Genomic DNA, 19,567 nt, shown 5'->3' with positions numbered 1-19,567 from the left:
GAGCATTTGTTTAGCTCTATGTTCGGCGCAGAGTTTTAAGCTTTGCTACAGTAGAGTTAGAAGGAATGCCGACACACCCGTCAGACTTCATTTACAAGATGAATTGTTTTCTGCACAGGTTACTTTAATATGACGCTTCACTGACTTCAAGAGGTTCCCTTTGAACAGCCAATAATGCATGAACAGATTCAGTGGAAATGCTAAATTAGACTGAATGAAAAGATGCACTCAGAGGAAAGCTCAGCCAAACATCAGAAAGGTTTTATTTACCGTTTGAAAAAATGGATCTTTTGTTTCTATCATAGAATAATGAGTCTTTGTTGAGTGAAGCACCTGAGTTTCTGTTGAGAGCTGACTTCAGCCAAGACCAGATTACATTACGTAATACCATTCAGCGGGTTTATTCTGTCATGATTCAGATCTTATTGAAGGCAGCCACGTCCACAGATTGAACATATTCCTCGAAGGCAGTGATGGCTCCCTCCAGCAGATCCGTGCCCACTTTATCATCCTCCACCACGCACCCTATCTGCAGCTTCTTGATCCCGTAGCCCACTGGCACCAGCTTGGACTGCCCCCACAGCAGGCCCTCCATGGCGATGCTGCGGACACACTCCTCCAGCTTGGCCATGTCTGTGTCATCGTCCCAAGGCTTGACATCCAGCAGGATGGAGGACTTGGCGACGAGCGCTGGCTTCTTAGATTTCTTGGCGACGTACTCGGCGAGGCGCTGCTCTCGGATTCTAGCTGCCTCTGTGCTCTCCTCCTCGTCATCAGAAGCGAAAAGGTCGATGTCGTCTTCACTGGTGTTGTTTGTGGAGGCGGGGGGAGTGGGTGGGAGAACAAACTGACTCTTGGCTGATGGAAGACGCACTCTCTCCGTCTGGAAGGACTTGATGTGGCTGTACCAGCGCCGGACGTGGCAGAAGGCCTGCGAGGGAGGAGAGGGGATGGCATCAAACACTGCGGCGTCAGCTTGGGTCGCCGCAAAACCCTCTATATAGCTTCTGTCGGCCAGGAAATCATTGAGCGCCTTGAGGCCAGCCTGCGAGCTCATGTCGCCAAACACCGTTTTAGTTGTGGGCGTGCGGGATGGCAGAGCTGCCTGGGATTGGCTGTGTGCTGGAAACTGGTGCTTGATGGTTTCCTGCATGGGAACGTCATGTGTCAGGAGGGTTTCAGCAGTGTGGCCACTGAAAGAATCAAAGCAACACATAATAAGTCACTGACTTTCACCACCATGCACTAACCAAGGCATGAGAGACCTGAATGACAAGCATGCATGCACAAACCCACACAGACTCACAAACACAATAAGCTCTTAATTTTAATTTAGTACAAACAGCCTCATTATATATAAAACACTGGATCAACATAATGAAGCTGTAAACACGGGCAGGTCAGTTGATTCATGCTCCAGCTATGCAGACAGTCTACATGACATCCCATAAACACAAAACCAAACTACATGTCTGATTCATTTAGCAAATCATGTCCTTAGAAAGGTTTGGTAGAGGTTTAGGAAGGGGAAATCACAGGAATGGCTCGATGTCCATCTCCAGGGCAGAGCAGGGCATGGTCAGCTCGAAGCGGTTGATGACATCTGGGTGAAGGACTCCTAAGCGTCCCACGCTCTTCCCGCGGACAAAGATCTCAGCACAGCGACCCGGGAAAAAGGTTGAATCTGGAAGAGAAGTTCGGAGAAATTACAACAGGGGAAAAAGTCAAAAGCTTTCAAAGCTTTATTTTAGAAACTCTCATCAAGCCTCTTTCATAAACCCAGCTGGGTATTTGGGGGTATCTGCTCTTCCTGACAGACTTGGAGGAATTTATTAAAATTAGCTGGTTTCCTGCCACAGTGCCTGCTTTTGAGCATAGTCGTCAAGCATTCAGTAGGGCTGAGTCAGAGCCAGTCCAGTAACTCGGTCAGCTGGCTTCATTTAGACGAGAAGAACAGTCAACTATCCTACCAGAATTATTCTAGAAGCTAGCTGATGGCTGCAGAAAGCATGTGGTTCCACTGCAACTCACTATGGGGCATTTAACCAAATATTAGTGGGAGTCAATGCATGTATGTACAGGTCCTTCTCAAAATATTAGCATATTGTGATGAAGTTCATTATTTTCCATAATGTCATGATGAAAATGTAACATTCATATATTTTAGATTCATTGCACACTAACTGAAATATTTCAGGTCTTTTATTGTCTTAATACGGATGATTTTGGCATACAGCTCATGAAAACCCAAAATTCCTATCTCACAAAAATTAGCATATTTCATCCGACCAATAAAAGAAAAATGTTTTTAATACAAAAAACGTCAACCTTCAAATAATCATGTACAGTTATGCACTCAATACTTGGTCGGGAATCCTTTGGCAGAAATGACTGCTTCAATGCGGCGTGGCATGGAGGCAATCAGCCTGTGGCACTGCTGAGGTCTTATGGAGGCCCAGGATGCTTCGATAGCGGCCTTTAGCTCATCCAGAGTGTTGGGTCTTGAGTCTCTCAACGTTCTCTTCACAATATCCCACAGATTCTCTATGGGGTTCAGGTCAGGAGAGTTGGCAGGCCAATTGAGCACAGTGATACCATGGTCAGTAAACCATTTACCAGTGGTTTTGGCACTGTGAGCAGGTGCCAAGTCGTGCTGAAAAATGAAATCTTCATCTCCATAAAGTTTTTCAGCAGATGGAAGCATGAAGTGCTCCAAAATCTCCTGATAGCTAGCTGCATTGACCTGCCCTTGATAAAACACAGTGGACCAACACCAGCAGCTGACACGGCACCCCAGACCATCACTGACTGTGGGTACTTGACACTGGACTTCTGGCATTTTGGCATTTCCTTCTCCCCAGTCTTCCTCCAGACTCTGGTACCTTGATTTCCGAATGACATGCAGAATTTGCTTTCATCCGAAAAAAGTACTTTGGACCACTGAGCAACAGTCCAGCGCTGCTTCTCTGTAGCCCAGGTCAGGCGCTTCTGCCGCTGTTTCTGGTTCAAAAGTGGCTTGACCTGGGGAATGCGGCACCTGTAGCCCATTTCCTGCACACGCCTGTGCACGATGGTTCTGGATGTTTCTACTCCAGACTCAGTCCACTGCTTCCGCAGGTCCCCCAAGGTCTGGAATCGGCCCTTCTCCACAATCTTCCTCAGGGTTCGGTCACCTCTTCTTGTTGTGCAGTGTTTTCTGCCACACTTTTTCCTTCCCACAGACTTCCCACTGAGGTGCCTTGATACAGCACTCTGGGAACAGCCTATTCGTTCAGAAATGTCTTTCTGTGTCTTACCCTCTTGCTTGAGGGTGTCAATAGTGGCCTTCTGGACAGCAGTCAGGTCGGCAGTCTTACCCATGATTGGGGTTTTGAGTGATGAACCAGGCTGGGAGTTTTAAAGACCTCAGGAATCTTTTGCAGGTGTTTAGAGTTAACTCGTTGATTCAGATGATTAGGTTCATAGCTCGTTTAGAGACCCTTTTAATGATATGCTAATTTTGTGAGATAGGAATTTTGGGTTTTCATGAGCTGTATGCCACAATCATCCGTATTAAGACAATAAAAGACCTAAAATATTTCAGTTAGTGTGCAATGAATCTAAAATATATGAATGTTAAATTTTCATCATGACATTATGGAAAATAATGAACTTCATCACAATATGCTAATATTTTGAGAAGGACCTGTATAATTCTGACCCATTGGAGATTAGAGAAAATGCACAATAAATTCCAACTTGTGCAATCAGATCGTGTTTATAAGAATGCCTGAAGGATATCAGGTCACCCTGATTCGTTTCATGCTGCTGATGAGTGTCCGTGTACTTCTTATCTAATCCTCCATCTGTGGTTTCCATTATCCGCGTTCAGACACTTTTTACTGCAGCCATTTGTCTCCCTAAGATGCTTTTCCACATCACAGATACTGTGAAAATCGGACAGCGTGGGTGAGACTGTTGGGTCTTTGTTCTGTCTTTTAATGATCATTTGTTTGCCCACGTTTCTTATGGGCAACCCATTTCTTTTTCCGCTCTTCCAAACAAATCCAAAGCCTAAAACAAGGCACCACTTCCTGTGCACCACAGAACTCCCAGGTGAAATCTGAATACTCCGTGAATCCTCAGACTTGTCATATTCCAATCTGACCGCTCACTTTTTTCCCCAAACAGACTGGCAGACAGACTTGTCAAGAGATGACAGGAAGCAGTGGTTACTACAGCAACCATCCCCCCTTCCCACACACACAGATACACTGTCGTGGCACGCTCCCATAATGCATTGCTTCTTCCCACGCTGTCTTGCTAATGGGTTCCAGAGCACACAGCCTGGACGTTCACTCATCACCGAGGAGGAATAATAACAGGACCAGAGCGAGAGGGGACGACACTGGCGGGGAAATTCTACCTCTCAATGTAGCACCGTGTCCAAATCGTGTCCAACCGAATCAGTGAGGTTGTTTGTGTCGGTTCACGCGTCATCGGCTTGCACCATAAACGGGAAGCCATGGCAACTATATAAATAGCTCTGGGTATAGCCTAAATAACCAATCAGTCAATGAAAATCCTCCACTTGAGCCTGGAAACGTTCCACCCACTCTTCTCCAACTTTCTGCAGAGCAGAAAAGGAAGTCAGATCCAATATTTCCTGGCTGATGGTGCTGGATTTGAGACTATTAAACAAAAATCATATTGTTACTTTTTTAGAGGTTAGAACAACAAGCGCTTCATTCTGAAGACACGTAACTTGTATTAATTAGGTGTTTGTTATTACTTGAAATATTTCTTCAGTAGCAGTCAGCCAAGAATTTCTATGTAGGGGAAAATAGTGAACATCTAGCAGTCACAACCTGGACTCATTCAAAGACAACGTTTTCAGGAAAACAGAGAGAAATAAACAGAATATGGACCATAATGTGCCTCAAGATGTTTCAATGCTTTATATTGTTACTGTTCAGATGAACAAGTAGACAAAAAAGATAAACGACGTCCTAACGTTAGCTTATAACAGAGCTATAACCAGAAACTGAACCAGGCAAACCAACCAGTTCTCGAAAATCGCAAGTTGTTGATGAAATGCCTCAGATGGAAAAACTGGCCAACAGCCCAACAGAGAGAATGTGTACTATAAACACACAGCAACAAGGAAGGAAAACTGTGAATCTGGGACACGTAAGAGGTCAACTTGAGTAGATGTTTTCTGAAATCTAGTTGTTTCATTTAACTAAATACAAAATATTTCATCCTAATATTACTAGAGGTTCACCTTTACCCTCTCCTGCTGCTAAAACAATTACAGTTTCCCCTAGGGGATGATAAGATTTATCTTATCTCTATATTAATGATTGTCATAGACGTTTATAAACTCAATCAACTTTTATTCATTGTACAGAGAATATCTCTTCTTCTCTCTGTCTTTCCACCTTCTCTGCTTAACACACTCTCAGGCTCACTAAAAGTCCTCCTTCCTTTCCATTAACATTTGTTCACTTAAGGCTCTCTTAAGGCCTCAGGTGCTTTGTGATCAACTTTTATCTTAATGCAGTAAAAGAAAATGTGACATCATTTTAATTTCTTTCTTTTTCTGGTCTTAGGATCCTTTGTCAATATGGGCCCTGGTTCTTAGTAAGCACTACCAGTTAAACACTGTAGCCACTATGGTAAAAAAGGCCTTTAGTTCCATAATCATGATAGACATTTTAAAACGATAGCACAAAGCAGAATGTTCTCAGTTTGTTGCATAAAAATCATAAAAACAAACAAAAATCTTTTCCATTGGGATTGTAATACTGGTCTAAGGTTCCCGGTTTTTATGAAGGAAGTTAAAATTTCCGATATTAAAGTTGGAGCAGCAGGAAACTCACCTGAAGTTGAAATTCAGATTCAAAAAGTCTTTCCCACCCATCAAATCCAATATGGCTGCCTTGGATACATAAAAACATCCGATGACTTGTATAGTTGTGTCTGGTTAAATCTTTACTATACAACTTACTTTAGTAAACATGCTGCTCGAGCATTTGAAAGCAAGAAATGCAGCGAAACACACTCTTATGAGTCTGTTTGAGGCCATTCCCCGATCCAGATTCTGCTTCAACAAGGAGAGAAACAGATCATTAGGAGCCAATCACTGTTTTGTTCCCTAAATAAATGCTAATTTGCTAAGTAAACAACTCAAAGCAGCCAAAGTACCAACAGTGGTACATTTACCACTTGAGAATCATGGACCTGAAGATGTCTTAGGCTCGGATGTACACGTAGGATCTGTTTTGTGTTTGTTTTTTTGGTGAGTTTAAAAGCAACACTTTTGGTATGTTTTAATTAGTTCTCTAGTCTTCAGTTCTCATTGAGCTCAAAAGCAGATCCGCTATGGTCCGGATATATTTCAAACAATCTCGCTCATCGATTTTCTATGAAGAATATTCAGTAAGCAACATTTTAAATCATACGAACAGACTGGCAGCATCAAATCAATACCTGAACAAATACGAGTTACACAAGATGCAAGGTGCCTGCCCTGAGAAGAGGGCCGAGCCTTTGCATTGGACACGGTTGTTAAGTGAAACACGGACATCTGTCTCCTAAGTGATTCTGGCTCCACCGGGGTCCCCCGGCTCGTCATCCCTTTTTCCATGTTTGGAGACGGACGCTATCCAGGACATGAAATGGTTCTGCCTCGCCCTTCTGATGGACATGTCCTGAGGACGCATGAGTCCGGTGAGCTTTCAGACTGGGTCATGACCTAGTAATGGGGTTGAGGACACGCTGACATATGTGGGGGGTGAGCTGAAGGTGCAGAGTGTGTGTGGAAAAATAGTGTGCTGCACATCTGTCCCACTGCGCAGCACTGCAGCGGCTGACGTGACTCCCACGCCCAATCTGCACACTACGGGTGTTACACAGCTTGCGGCGCACTCCATTTTCTTTATTTTTTTGCTCTTTGGTCTCCCCTCATATACTCCCTCACCTCCCAGTCAGCCTTCCCTCACTACTCTCCGCACTCATTCCCTTCAACCCATTGATTTCTAGTCTGAATGGGGCATCAGAGACAGGAAAAATCTAACCTTGGAGGCAGGATGCCAAAGGATGAAGGGAATAAGAGGTGGGTGGAGACAAAGAGAAGGAGGAAAAGAGTGAGAAATCCAGCACTGAAATGGATGAAAGTCTCTGTGGGCGAACAGAAGCCAAGACGCACACAGCTTAATCTGAGAAATGTTTCTGACACTGAAGTCAACCCTTTACTTCACAGGGATGATGACAGAACATGTTGACTAAATTCTAGGTGTGGTCCGTGGTTTAAACTAAACAACGGCCTTCAGAGTAAAGGTCATCATAAACCTTGTGGTTCTGAATTTCCTACTTCATCTCTTATCATGCCAGAGAGTCCTTGGAAAAGTTTAGACACATTTCATCATAGAGTGAAGGGTTTGTTTTATGACCCGCAACCCCATCAACACTGAAGCTGACGTGACAAGACTGAATGTTCTAGAGTAAAATGATAGCACAGATATTTAAAGTCAACAATGTTCGATTTCCCCGCTGCTGCGAAGGACACTCAACAGTTTTGTTCCAGTTTATTTGACGAACTATGATCTAACTGCCGGACGGGAACAAAATGAGACCGTCTAGCTCTAGATCCCTGATACTTTCAGAAAAGGTGCTGAATTTCATAAGACCTCAAGATTATTGTTTTTTTTTTTTTTATGAGAACACCACCGCGGTCCATTTATTTACTGGGTTCCTAGATATGGAAGACATGACAATCCTGACTGCTTTAACAGAAGACAATTGGACGTGTCTTGTTTTTTAAAGATGTTTTAACATTCATCCAAAAGGTTTGTTCAGTTTAAATTATCAGGCGTGTCACAACAATCACAGCAAGAATCAAGTCAAGATTCTCTCCGTTTCCAGGCTCAACTTTCCACTGTTTTTAATAAATTAGCTCATGCGTAAATACCACAGGCCACAATGAAGGACAGATATTTCCACTGTTCAGGCTTTAAATATGAAACCTACACCCGTCTTTTCAGATGGTCCGACTAATGTATGTATGGACTGAAGGAAAGGAGAATTGACGGATGGACGAATAGAACAAAAACGCAGATGGACAGGTGGACAAGTGGACATGGATGGCTGGCTGGGTGGAACGTTTCCATGTTGACAACGAGACTGACAATACAGTCTGGAAATACAGATATTTTGCCTGTTTTTATTCCATACTTATCCTAATCTGGAAAATATTTCCCATGTGGGAACCCTGTGTTTACCATCCTGTGTAATGACCATGTGAAGCTCCACATTTTGGTTGAAGCCGTTAAATCACCCTGTCCACACAAAAACATTTTCAATCTAAGTGATGTTCTGTAGCTCTTAGAGCCCGCTGAGGTCACTAAATGAACGCCACTAACTCCAAAAACAATAAAATGCAACAGTGATGGATCATATCGGCCTGCTAGCTTTACAAAGAGCTTTGGAAGCTCCGTCCTGAATGTGGCTGAGCTCAGATTACAGTAAAGACCAGCAGTTAAACCTCCATCCACCGTTGTTTTCTACTCATCTGAGATGATTCTGAAAGCAACGGGTCCTGGAGGAAAACTCGGTGATGCCTCTCTTTAGAAACGCTCTTCAACTCTTCCAGGGAGATCAGAGACTGTTCCCAGGCCTGCTGGCCTACACAGGGAACTCATCTGAGCCCCTTCTATCCAGGATCTTGATTCGTCAATCCTGAGCCACACTTTGTGACCACATGGTGTTGGACCTAGGAGGAGGTAAACCAGGTGCTTCGCCTTTGGAGCTACTATTGGTTTTAACTAGCTGGAAGACAAAATGTCATGACCTCTGCTCTTGTACCTAAATGATTAAATCGATCAAATGACATCGCTTGGTCAAAATAACGCTACTGTCCCCATACTGCTACTGTTTTTAGGAATGTGATAAACGAAATGTAGTCGACAGGAAGTAACCTAAAATCAAACTAAATGAGTCATTATGACTTGCGTTAGTAATTTATGTAACACTCCAGAGTTTAGGCCATATTTAGAACATAGCAATGCTCTGTTAACTCTCCTCATTAGTTTTCTCTTGCACATCAGATCCCATCAGATTTCACCTACACTATGCTCTAAAATCTGCCATGGAAACAGTTTCTCCTCAGCAAGATCAAACATACTCTCCCAACAACCAATGCTGGTTAGAGATTTACATAATCTCAACAAAACCTGCCTTTAATCCCTCATTAAACACATTTAAAATCATTAGAGTTACGCTATTAAACACCTATTCCTGGGATTTTCTGTTCAAATTAACTCAGAACCAACAGAACCCACTCCTCATTAGTTCTACCGTCGTCGAGTCCAGATGTCTTACCGTCCGCAGCCTGGATGTGGTACCCCTCTCCACGGGCTGCCTTCACCTCCAGCAGCTGCATGGTTCGGTCCAGCAGGCCGTGGATCACCTCGAAGCCGGGAGTTTTGTTGTAATAAATGGCACAGAAACGGCGACAGTTTCTCGCCCCAACATCTGGGTGGAGGCAAGTGTGAAGAAAATAGCTGTTCAAAATTAATTTACATTAACTCACATTTGCTGCTTGTGTATATCTGTGTGTCTAAAAGGTGTTTCAATACAACGTAACAAATGTCCACGAAATAAATTAATTACAAATATATGCCTAAAGATTTTGTTCAGGCAACAGCATCCAGAAACAGGCATTAAGATCACATGCAGATTCCAACCTTTGCTCTCATCCTTCAGCACCACATCAGATATTTCAAACAGCTGGAGAGGAAGGGGCATCTTCCTGTTGGCAGCTATAGTTTTCAGCAGGCCAGGAAGTAAAGTGGTGCGCGCCACCTGGTGGACAGAAAAGAAAACATCAAGTTGGAAACGCTGCTTCAGTTTGTTAAAGAGGAAAAGGGCACCGCCTAGTGGAACAGTAACAGTAGCAGTTGGGTTGACTAGAAATGTAATGGTCGTTTAGTCCTGTATGGGATCAGTTATAGTGTCAGATAAAAGGAGGGATTCTCTGCAAAGATGTTTTTTAACATTTCTGTTTGAATCCATGTATGTTATTGCATTGCTGGGTGTATAATTACAGGAGGAGACTCCTGGCCTAACCCTAACTAGACTGGATGAACTATATATCCTTTCTGGCCTGAGAACACCTTGGGACTGCCCAGAATAAGCAGGGTGTCACCATGGTGAGGGATGTATGGATTTCCCTCCTGGACCTGTTATCCCCACAACCCGATGTCTTGGCCGTATGAGTAATCGTGATCAACAGAACCAAGAAAAGGCAACCCAAAGGAGCAGCAAACATTTATAGACAATGCTCCAGAGGTTATGCACAATTGCATGGCTCTATGAATAGTCAGTGCATACAGAGTTGGAGAAACTGATTTCAGCCGACTCTGGCTTAATGAAGATGAGAGATTATTACAAAACGCCAGGTACTAATTGACAGCTACTTGAGTTTCGTTATTTTTTCATCTAATTGAACTGGGTGAAATATTTGACTGACCCGATGACAGCTCGTGCACCAACCCCGTCTCCAAAGGCACTTGTTTTACACAAAAACCTCCTCACTGATCTTCGTTAAGCCACTAACCAGCTAACTGTTAAGAGACCCATGCTAGGTGGTATGTTGTCAGATATGAAGTATAGGCTCTTAGCAACAGCACAAGATGACAACAGTAACATGTTGGCAGTTCAAGGTATGTAATCTACACTCACCGGCCACTTTATTAGGTACACCTTGCTGGTACCGGGTTGGACCCCCTTTTGCCTTCAGAACGGCCTTAATCCTTCGTGGCATAGATTCAATAAGGTACTGGAAACATTTTTTAGAGAGTTTGGTCCATATTGACATGATAGCATCATACAGATGCTGCAGATTTGTCGGCTGCATCCATGATGAGAATCTCCCGTTCCACCACATTCCAAAGCTGCTCTATTGGATTGAGATCTGGTGACTGTGGAGGTCATTTGAGTCCAGTGAACTCATTGTCATATTCAAGAAACCAGTCTGAGATGATTGGTGCTTTATGACATGGCGCATTATCCTGCTGGAAGGAACCATCAGAAGATGGGTTCACTGTGGTCATAAAGGGATGGACATGGTCAGCAACAATATTCAGGTAGGCTGTGGCGTTGACACGATGCTCAATTGGTACTAAGGGGCCCAAAGTGTGCCAAGAAAATATCCCCCACACCATTACACCACCACCAGCCTGAACCGTTGATACAAGGCAGGATGGATCCGTGCTTTCATGTTGTTGACATATTCTGACCCTACCATCTGAATGTTGCAGCAGAAATCGAGACTCATCAGACCAGGCAACGTTTTCCAATCTTCTATTGTCCAATTTTGGTGATCCTGTGCGAATTGTAGCCTCAGTTTCCTGTTCTTAGCAGACAGGAGTGGCACCCGGTGTGGTCTTCTGCTGCTGTAGCCCATCCACCTCAAGGTTCGACGTGTTGTGTGTTCAGAGATGCTCTTCTGCATGCCTTGTTTGTAACGAGTGGTTATTTGAGTTACTGTTGCCTTTCTACCAGCTCAAACCAGTCTGGCCATTCTCCTCTAACCTCTGGCATCAACAAGGCATTTGTGCAAAACTGAACTGCCGCTACCTGGATATTTTCTCTTCTTTGGACTATCCTCTGTAAATCCTAGAGATGGTAATGAATGAAAATCCCAGTAGATCAGCAGTTTCTGAAATACTCAGAGCAGCCCGTCTGGCTCCAACAACCACGCCACGTTCAAAGTCACTTAAATCACCTTTCTTCACCATTCTGATGCTCGGTTTGAACTGCAGCAGATCGTCTTGACCATGTCTACATGCCTAAATGCACTGAGTTGCTACCATGTGATTGACTGATTAGAAATTTGTGTTAACGAGCTGTTGGACAAGTGTACCTAATAAAGTGGCCGGTGAGTGTAGTTACTACATGCTTTGCTCACCTGGAACTCTGCAGTCTTAGGGTTGGAAATATGAATAGCACGGGTCTGTGAGATCTTTTTGCCAAGCTTGTCAGCTATATCTTCTTGAGAACACTACGACAAGTGAAACGAGGAAAGTTATAGCTTGTACAGAAACAGAAACAGCAAGCCAAAGTTCATATTTATGTTATATTGGGTTTTCTCACCAAAGCAAAGTTGAGAGCCTCCGTGAAGCCAGCAGCTGCCATGTCTTGTCTCAGCAGCTCTGTCAGTTTATTGAGAGGGAACTATGAACAGACACAAAAAAGAAACAAAGTCTAACGGGATGTAACATTTAAAAGGTACTTTCAAAGACGAGGCCTTATAAGGGAGACAAAGCATGGCACCTGGTTAGCTACAGTGTAGGTAGGTGGCGTTGTGCGGGTGATGTTGTTAAAACCGTAGGCGATGGCGGCGTCCTCCATGATGTCGCAGGCGTGGATGACATCAGGACGGGTGGGTGGGATCTCCACCTCGATCTCATCGCGGACACCGGTTGGCTGGGAGAGGAGGCACATTCGGGTTAGGAGCTGAGCAATTCTCTCTGTTGACTCACTGACAGGAAGAGGAAAAAGGGAAAAGGTCAGCCTTCATTAAAAAAAAAAACCTATTATGTCTCCTTGGATGTCCGTGGAAACAATCGGAGACGGTGCATAATTATTTTTGTACAAACATTGAGCGAGTTCTGACCCTCCTTAATCCTTTCCAGAAACAAACATCTATTTAGTTTGAAAACTGAGTCCAGCTAAACATTTACTTAAAAACGTTAAAACTGCATAAAATCTGGTTTTGATGCATTTTTCTTGCAGATTTTAAACACTGAGCAGATCCAATGGAGTTACCTTATGCCAACTTTTTTGTTAATGAACTCAGCAGACAGCTTCTCCTTCCTGTAAGCCAGTTCCTGCAACATAAACCAGGAAATGACAAAGAGATTTAAAAACCATGGAAAGAAAAGTGAAAATGGCTCAAAAGAAGACTAGAGGTCAATCACTACAGGATATATGCAGGTCTTCCCATCCGGGTACACCACTTCAGCCTGCTCCACCCTGCAGAACAGACAAAATCCATGAGAGAAATTCAACACTTGTTGAACACACTGGTGTAATAATGAGCCTTTGTTGTGATGCCAGCGAGCGATAACGTAGCAGAACAAAGGAAGCGGAAATACAACATAAAGTAGGGTGTTTGACTTTACTGGGTATCTGTGTGATGAACCAACACAAAGTAGTGAATAGTTGTGCAGTGGAAGGCAAACGATGCATGGTTTTCAGGGTAGACAAGTATAATGTGCCTTTATATTCAGCCCCCTTTACCCTGATAGCCATAAATAAAATTCTGTGCAACTAGTTATTTGGAGTAAATTGTCTGCCTGTGTTTAGTTTAATCCCATTATAACTCCAGCTGGGTTTGTTAGAGAACATCGGAGAACAAACAGCATCATGAAGACCAAGGAAAACCCCAGACAGGTCAGGGAGGAAGGTGTGGAGACGTTTAAGGCTAGATTATAAAACAATGATCACGCTTTGAGACATCTCACTGAACACTCATGAATTTATCATCTTAAAATGGAAACAGGCACAACAGGACCTATCAAGATCTTCTCAAATCTGGCAAGAACAAATCCATTGTTGAAAGGAAACCATAAGAAGTCCCATTTGCAATTTGTCACAAGCCACGAAGCACAGCGAATGTGGATGTATGTTCTCTGGTCATATGAAAACCAAATTTTAACTTTTTGGTCTACAAGCCAAATTCTGTGTGGCAGAAAACTAACTCCCCATGATAAAACATGGTGGTGGCAGCATCATGCTGAAGGGTGATCCTGTAATGTTGGTCCTGGTTTTCGGTCGGTTCTTGGGGCCTGGTGCCTGTCCCTAGCCTTTGGCCCGATGGATGTGCCTACGTCTCCATCCTTTGTTGGAACTTGGCGAACGGGGGTGCCTATAGGGGTCAGCTGGTGAGTTGGCTCCGTGGGAAAGCATTTTGCCCCCCAGTCCTTCCCTCCCCATCCCCGGGACACCTCCCTCCACCCACTCCATCACACTACCACTCATGTAGGGCTTGGGGTGCAGGTACATCATTGGTACCGGGGCCCGGGTCCAGGGGGGCAGGTCTGTGTCTCCTCACACGCTATTGGACATTGGACATTTTTATGGAGAAACCTTGTATACAAAAGTGCGTTCATACCCACTGGTGTTTAGATTCAGGTGTTAACAGATACACAAATGTTCTATAATGAGCCGCATTTCCACTAAATCTTGCATTCATAAGTACCGGGCACTTTTTGGTAAAAAAGCTGGTAATATGAACGTTTCTGCAGGTGTAGAAGCAAGCAGGGTGTTATCTTGTATTTTCTTCATCCTTCTTTCTTTCCTCCATTCTTTTCTCCTTCTCTCCCCTTTTCCTTCTTGCCACATCTCTCTCTTACGTTCTTCTTCTTTTTTTTTTCATTTCTGTCTCCATGTCCCTAACAATTGAAATAATCCGAAATCAGTTTCTAATAAAGTTTCTTTTATAAATATCAAGCAGAGCTCTAAAGCATTAGCTGTAATGTGAAAGTAAATCTATTGGGCTTTTTCTTGGCACTTGGACAACAATTCTGATTGATACTCTGCCGGACAGGACACGGTAGGAAAAAAAATTCCAATGTTAATGAGAATCTGTAGCAAGTCTTGAAAATTGATGTTGAAAGACGCTCGTCATCAAGTGTGACTGAGCTCAAACTATTTTGATAAGAAAACAGGTAAAGGTTTGAGTCTTTGAATGTGCATCGCTGATAGAAACACACCCCGAAAGAGTTGCTGCTGTAATTGCAGCAAAGATGGTTTTGACCCAAAGGACCTAAATAGAAATCAAGACTTTTTAAGCTTTTATTTGTAAAAGACAAAATGAAATCTTCAACCCTTTTCTTTCCATGTCATCATTATGCTTTGTTGGTCTCATTCACATGAAACCTCAGTAAAGTGCATTAAAGTGTATGGTTGCACTGCGACCAAATCTAAAACAAATTCAAGGGTATGAATACTTCTGCAAAGCAAAAACATTTCAGTAGACAGGGATGGCTGAAGGAACAGGGGACTTACGTGAAAGGCTGTGCACAGTACTCACTGAACGTGGTCACAATAATGTCCAACACGATCTTTGCCTGCAGGGAGGAACATGGTCAGGTTGGAGCCAGGTTGTCCTGGCAACAGTAAGAGGTGACGGGTTTATGTTCGTCTTCTCTCAGTGGTACCTTAGTAAGATCGGTCGCCGTGCACTCGATAAAGATGTTCTTCGTCTGTAAACGGATTCTTGAATGGTCCCCTGGAGCCAAAGGAAACTCAATAAATCTGTTCTCTGAACAGTTCGGCAGTTCTGCTCATTTTCAAGTTTAAGTGACCAAAGGCCACAGAGAGAAAACAGAAAACGAACTCACCGTTGATTATAGGAGGCATAGACAGGACAGTACCGTTGCTGTCTTGGATGAGTGGATACACGGGTTTGTCTTCAATAATAGGAAGATAATGCCTCAAGTGACTGTCTGTCTGTGTGAACAAAACCATCCCAACATCATCAAGATTGGGTTAGCTCTGCTTAGAAGGTTCAGGCAGCTAAATCAGCTGCTTACCCTGTAGAGGCTCATGAGCTGGGTTGCAGTGTACTCTTTGGTCTGGTTTAGCGGTCTGAAGCAGATGTCTCCAGGAGCTTTGGCTGTGTAGGTGAAAGGGCCGGAGATGGTGTCCAGGTCATGGGTGCCGATGGCCACCAGGCTCCTCTTCCTGTACGAACACAGTTAATACTCGACTCAGTTATAATAAATGAAAAGGAATCAATAATCTAGCTGTTAAAACATCACATGTGACTGCTGTATGTTTTTCTGTTTCTGTCAATCAGTATTATTCTTATAATAATAATCATTTTTAGGGAATTTTCATATAACGTTACAACAAAGTATTTCTTTTATTTTTGTTTGTTTTAGAGTCCTGTTTCTTAAACTGTTATTGTGTTGAACATTTTCTTTATTATTAGTATAAAGTATGAGATGAGAACTGTTCTTCTAAATATTAAAAAAACAACAATAAAAACACAGGACCAAAACAACCCTCCAAAATTCTAACTGTAACTTAAGTGCTTCTAGGTGTTTACGCAGACCCTGAGTGTTGTCCAACAGTCCCACTAATGAGTGGACCTGCTAGGAGGAACACAGGAGGTACTCAGGGGTTACGATTCCTCTGCACTGACCTGCAGATGTTCTGATGTAGCTTCTCCTGCAGCTCGATGAAACTATCATAGCGCTCCTGAGTGAAAGTGATGTTCCTTAGCACTGCTGCCACGGCATGGGGTCGCACTGCTGCCGTCTGCATAAAAAATTAATAAAAACGCATCAAAAACATTTTGTTCTCTTGCAAAAACAAAGGTTTTAATTTTTAAATGGGAACTCCGGGCTACAAAACACACCTCTTTAGTGATGATCAACCTCTGAGGCCCCCCACTGTCAGGGCTCACACGTCTGTATCGAGGAGGCTCGAGCCTGAAACACAACATTTTATCTGGATCAAAAGTCAGGCACTTTCAGAACAAAAAAATATGTTTTAATCAGAATCAGAATCAGAATCAGAAAAGCTTTATTGCCAAGTACGTTTTTGGACATACAAGGAATTTGTTTTGGCATAGTCGGTGCAATACAATACAAATTAAACAGTACAAACATATCTACAATATAATATAAATATATGTGCACAGTTTTAAGTGAGTGAGAGTAAATATAGAGCAGTATAAGATGCAAGAGCAATACAACAGTGCAGGTGATCATTGTGCAAGTAAAGCAGTGCAAGTAAAGCAGGAGTCCAAGCTGAGCGTTAATGTAACGCATAGAGTTACAGGTTACAGGTGTCCTGTCAGCAAAAACAGGGGGGTGTGGGTGAAAGGGAGAGTGTCAGTGTGGTTTCTGGGCTTTGTTAACCAGGCTGGTGGCAGATGGGAAAAAACTGTTCTTGTGGCGTGAGGTTTTGGTCCGGATGGACCGCAGCCTCCTGCCAGAGGGGAGAGTCTCAAAGAGTCTGTGACCGGGGTGGGAGGGATCAGCCAGAATCTTCCCTGCCCGCTTCAGGGTCCTGGAGGTGTTTGATTTAAATCAGAAACCCCTCCATGTTTCTTCTACAAACATCGTGTAAATATTTACATCGATCAGCTTGGATTATGTGGAATAAAATCCCAGTTCTATGAAGCAGGACGTGACTCACTTATTCTTGAAGACCTGCAGACCACGGACGAGCCCCTCCAGACACAGCAGGTCGTAGCGGTTAGCAGGCACGTCAATCTTGTACAGAATAACATCAGATGCTCCCGAAGCCTTGGAGTCGCCCTGTTCCCTGCTGATGATCTCCTTCTCTGAGGTCTGGGATAGGGACAGAGCAAAGAGATTTCCATATTTCACTAATCATATTCAAGAATAAGAGATCGGAGTAACAGATTGGTGATATTTTACAATTTTTCTATGGTTGCTAAATGTGCTCCTGTCCACAAGTCCGTCTCTAACTCAATTTTTTCACTATGTTCTGAAAGAAAACACACTTGAATGGACAACCTCTCTTGGTTCCTTACGGGGATTTCAAAGTTTTCTTGGCCGTTCCTAATCTTTACGGAGTGAACTTAAAGACGGACCTAACATTTATCACAGCATTTTGTAGTATAATGCTAACGCTGTATAATGTCTTTTTGGCAACATATAAATCAGTAGAAACAGTCACAGCCCAACAAACTCTGTTTTAAAAATAAACACTTATCTATTAAATAACCTGCAACTTCAGTAAAATCGTCACATTATGCTGTGACATTTTTACATTAAGTAGCACATAATCAAATGCGTTCAATCAAATATTTCAAATACAAATATATTAATATTTATTGTCAGATTTTGGGGTTTGCAAACATTATCAGAGTTTATCGTTAACAAGACACCATGCACAATGCTTGGACCTTGTGATAAATACACTTGTATTAGTTTGGTCAGGTATTTTGATTTCAAGATCAAACAGTAAGCTTGTAACTTGAAATGGTGTGCCGTCTTGGCCAGGTCTACCCTGAAAAGAGAGGTCTTTATCCCAAGGGGTCCTTGTTAGATAGACGATGCAAATAAATCCGTCAACAAGACCTGCTCCCTTTGAGTTTCAGCCAAACTCTTGTGTATTTGGAATACCTCCGTTTATTTGAATTGCACGCCTTCTTTAAGAACAGTATCTTAAAGCTCACTCCCATGGGGATCGTGTTTTAAGTAACTGAGATACAATGAAAATCTTAGATTTGATAAATGGGAAAAGAAAAAAAAAAGTTTAATAAATGATCAATTAAAATGAGCTCCATAAGTTTTGCTTGAATTCTTGTTTGTTATCCTTGTGTTTCCCTCTCTAGTACAGAGACTCGATGACAAAAGGTTTCAGTCCGGTGCATTTCCTTGTTCTTTATTTATTTGGGATATTTAAAATGTCTTCCAGTGTTAAATGTCCCTTAAAAATTTAAGTGTATTGATCTTTAAGAGGCTGTGGCTACTTGCAAATGCTGTAACTATCCTCCTTTCAAGCTAAACGTATGATCTTGGTGTCTTTTGAAAGAAATTTTAATACTTTTCCAAATGAAATTAATTGTTTCTTTTGAAAACAATTCTTTGGTTCACATACATATTCAGAAAGTCTGGTCATTCAGATGCCACTGAAAGATTACAGAGAATACAATTCTGACTCCTTGCAAGAAAAATATTGATAAATATCGGTGTCTGAACAGTAACAGGTTACAGTAATGTAACCCGAAAAGTTACACTTATCAAATATAAACATTAATTTAGGTGTTAATAGAAGTAAATAACTTACAATTTCATCCAGCTCCAGCCCAAACTCGAAGCACAATTCGTCAAACTCTTCATCAGCTACAAAAAGAGAAAAACGGTGAGTAATAATATATATTCAGCTCATCAATCATCAAATGATTCGTCTACAGCTGCCTATTTAGAGGCAGCGGAAATGATGCAACCATCGCGACATAAACTGAAAGGATGTCAGACGTTCATTTTATTAATCCAACACAAATACCAGCAGAAACTGACTCATGTTTAAATAAGTATGAATCTGCCCTCAAGTAGATGTATCTTTTTACAGGCGATTAAGGATCTGAAATAAAGCCTGATAGTGAGCTGTGATTAGCCGTTAGCATACAATCAATGAGTGGTCAGGGAGCAAGTTCAGCCACTGCTACGACTTCTTCTTTCTTTCAAAGTCTAAATGAAACGTTGAAACAAAGAGGGAATATTTGTAGATTAACTGTAAAAGAAACCGATATGACTCACTGTATGTTCTGCCCAAAGCTTTAAAGAGAAAGTCTCGTTTCACTCCGACAGTCGGCATGTTGGTTGATAATCCCAACCAGGTCAGCGAAGAAAGGACCCTGAAAGTCGAGTGTAGCTGTCTGCCACAGTGCCTGATGGAAAACCAAGAAGGGAAAAGTTGGAAAAACAACAGCAAAAATCGACGGGTTTAGACATTGAGGCAAAACAATAAGGAAGTTTCAGAATTTTCTAAATTGTTTAAAATATGTTGACATATCACATTCTTAAAGGAGACA

The 19,567-nt window shown here is 42.6% G+C and overlaps 1 protein-coding gene across 1 annotated transcript; it reads right to left on the bottom strand.

Moving 5' to 3' along the window:
* Positions 1 to 240: 240 nt before the first annotated feature.
* Positions 241 to 19,419, bottom strand: farsb (phenylalanyl-tRNA synthetase subunit beta). The gene is made up of 18 exons (XM_047392439.1): positions 19,293 to 19,419; positions 18,820 to 18,875; positions 17,197 to 17,351; positions 16,412 to 16,484; positions 16,196 to 16,311; positions 15,582 to 15,732; positions 15,390 to 15,498; positions 15,207 to 15,277; positions 15,055 to 15,116; positions 12,966 to 13,017; positions 12,811 to 12,872; positions 12,316 to 12,523; positions 12,136 to 12,216; positions 11,951 to 12,043; positions 9,726 to 9,843; positions 9,361 to 9,513; positions 1,537 to 1,684; positions 241 to 1,193 (listed from the first exon to the last, which is right to left on the bottom strand). The coding sequence occupies exons 1-18, from the start codon at positions 19,348 to 19,350 to the stop codon at positions 416 to 418; spliced, it is 2,544 nt and encodes an 847-aa protein (XP_047248395.1). The 5' UTR covers positions 19,351 to 19,419; the 3' UTR covers positions 241 to 415.
* Positions 19,420 to 19,567: the final 148 nt, after the last annotated feature.

The sequence above is a fragment of the Girardinichthys multiradiatus genome, chromosome 18 (genome assembly GCF_021462225.1).
Source record: "Girardinichthys multiradiatus isolate DD_20200921_A chromosome 18, DD_fGirMul_XY1, whole genome shotgun sequence".
In the NCBI taxonomy this organism is placed as follows: Eukaryota; Metazoa; Chordata; class Actinopteri; order Cyprinodontiformes; family Goodeidae; genus Girardinichthys; species Girardinichthys multiradiatus.
This window is presented reverse-complemented; position numbering and strand designations above follow the sequence as displayed.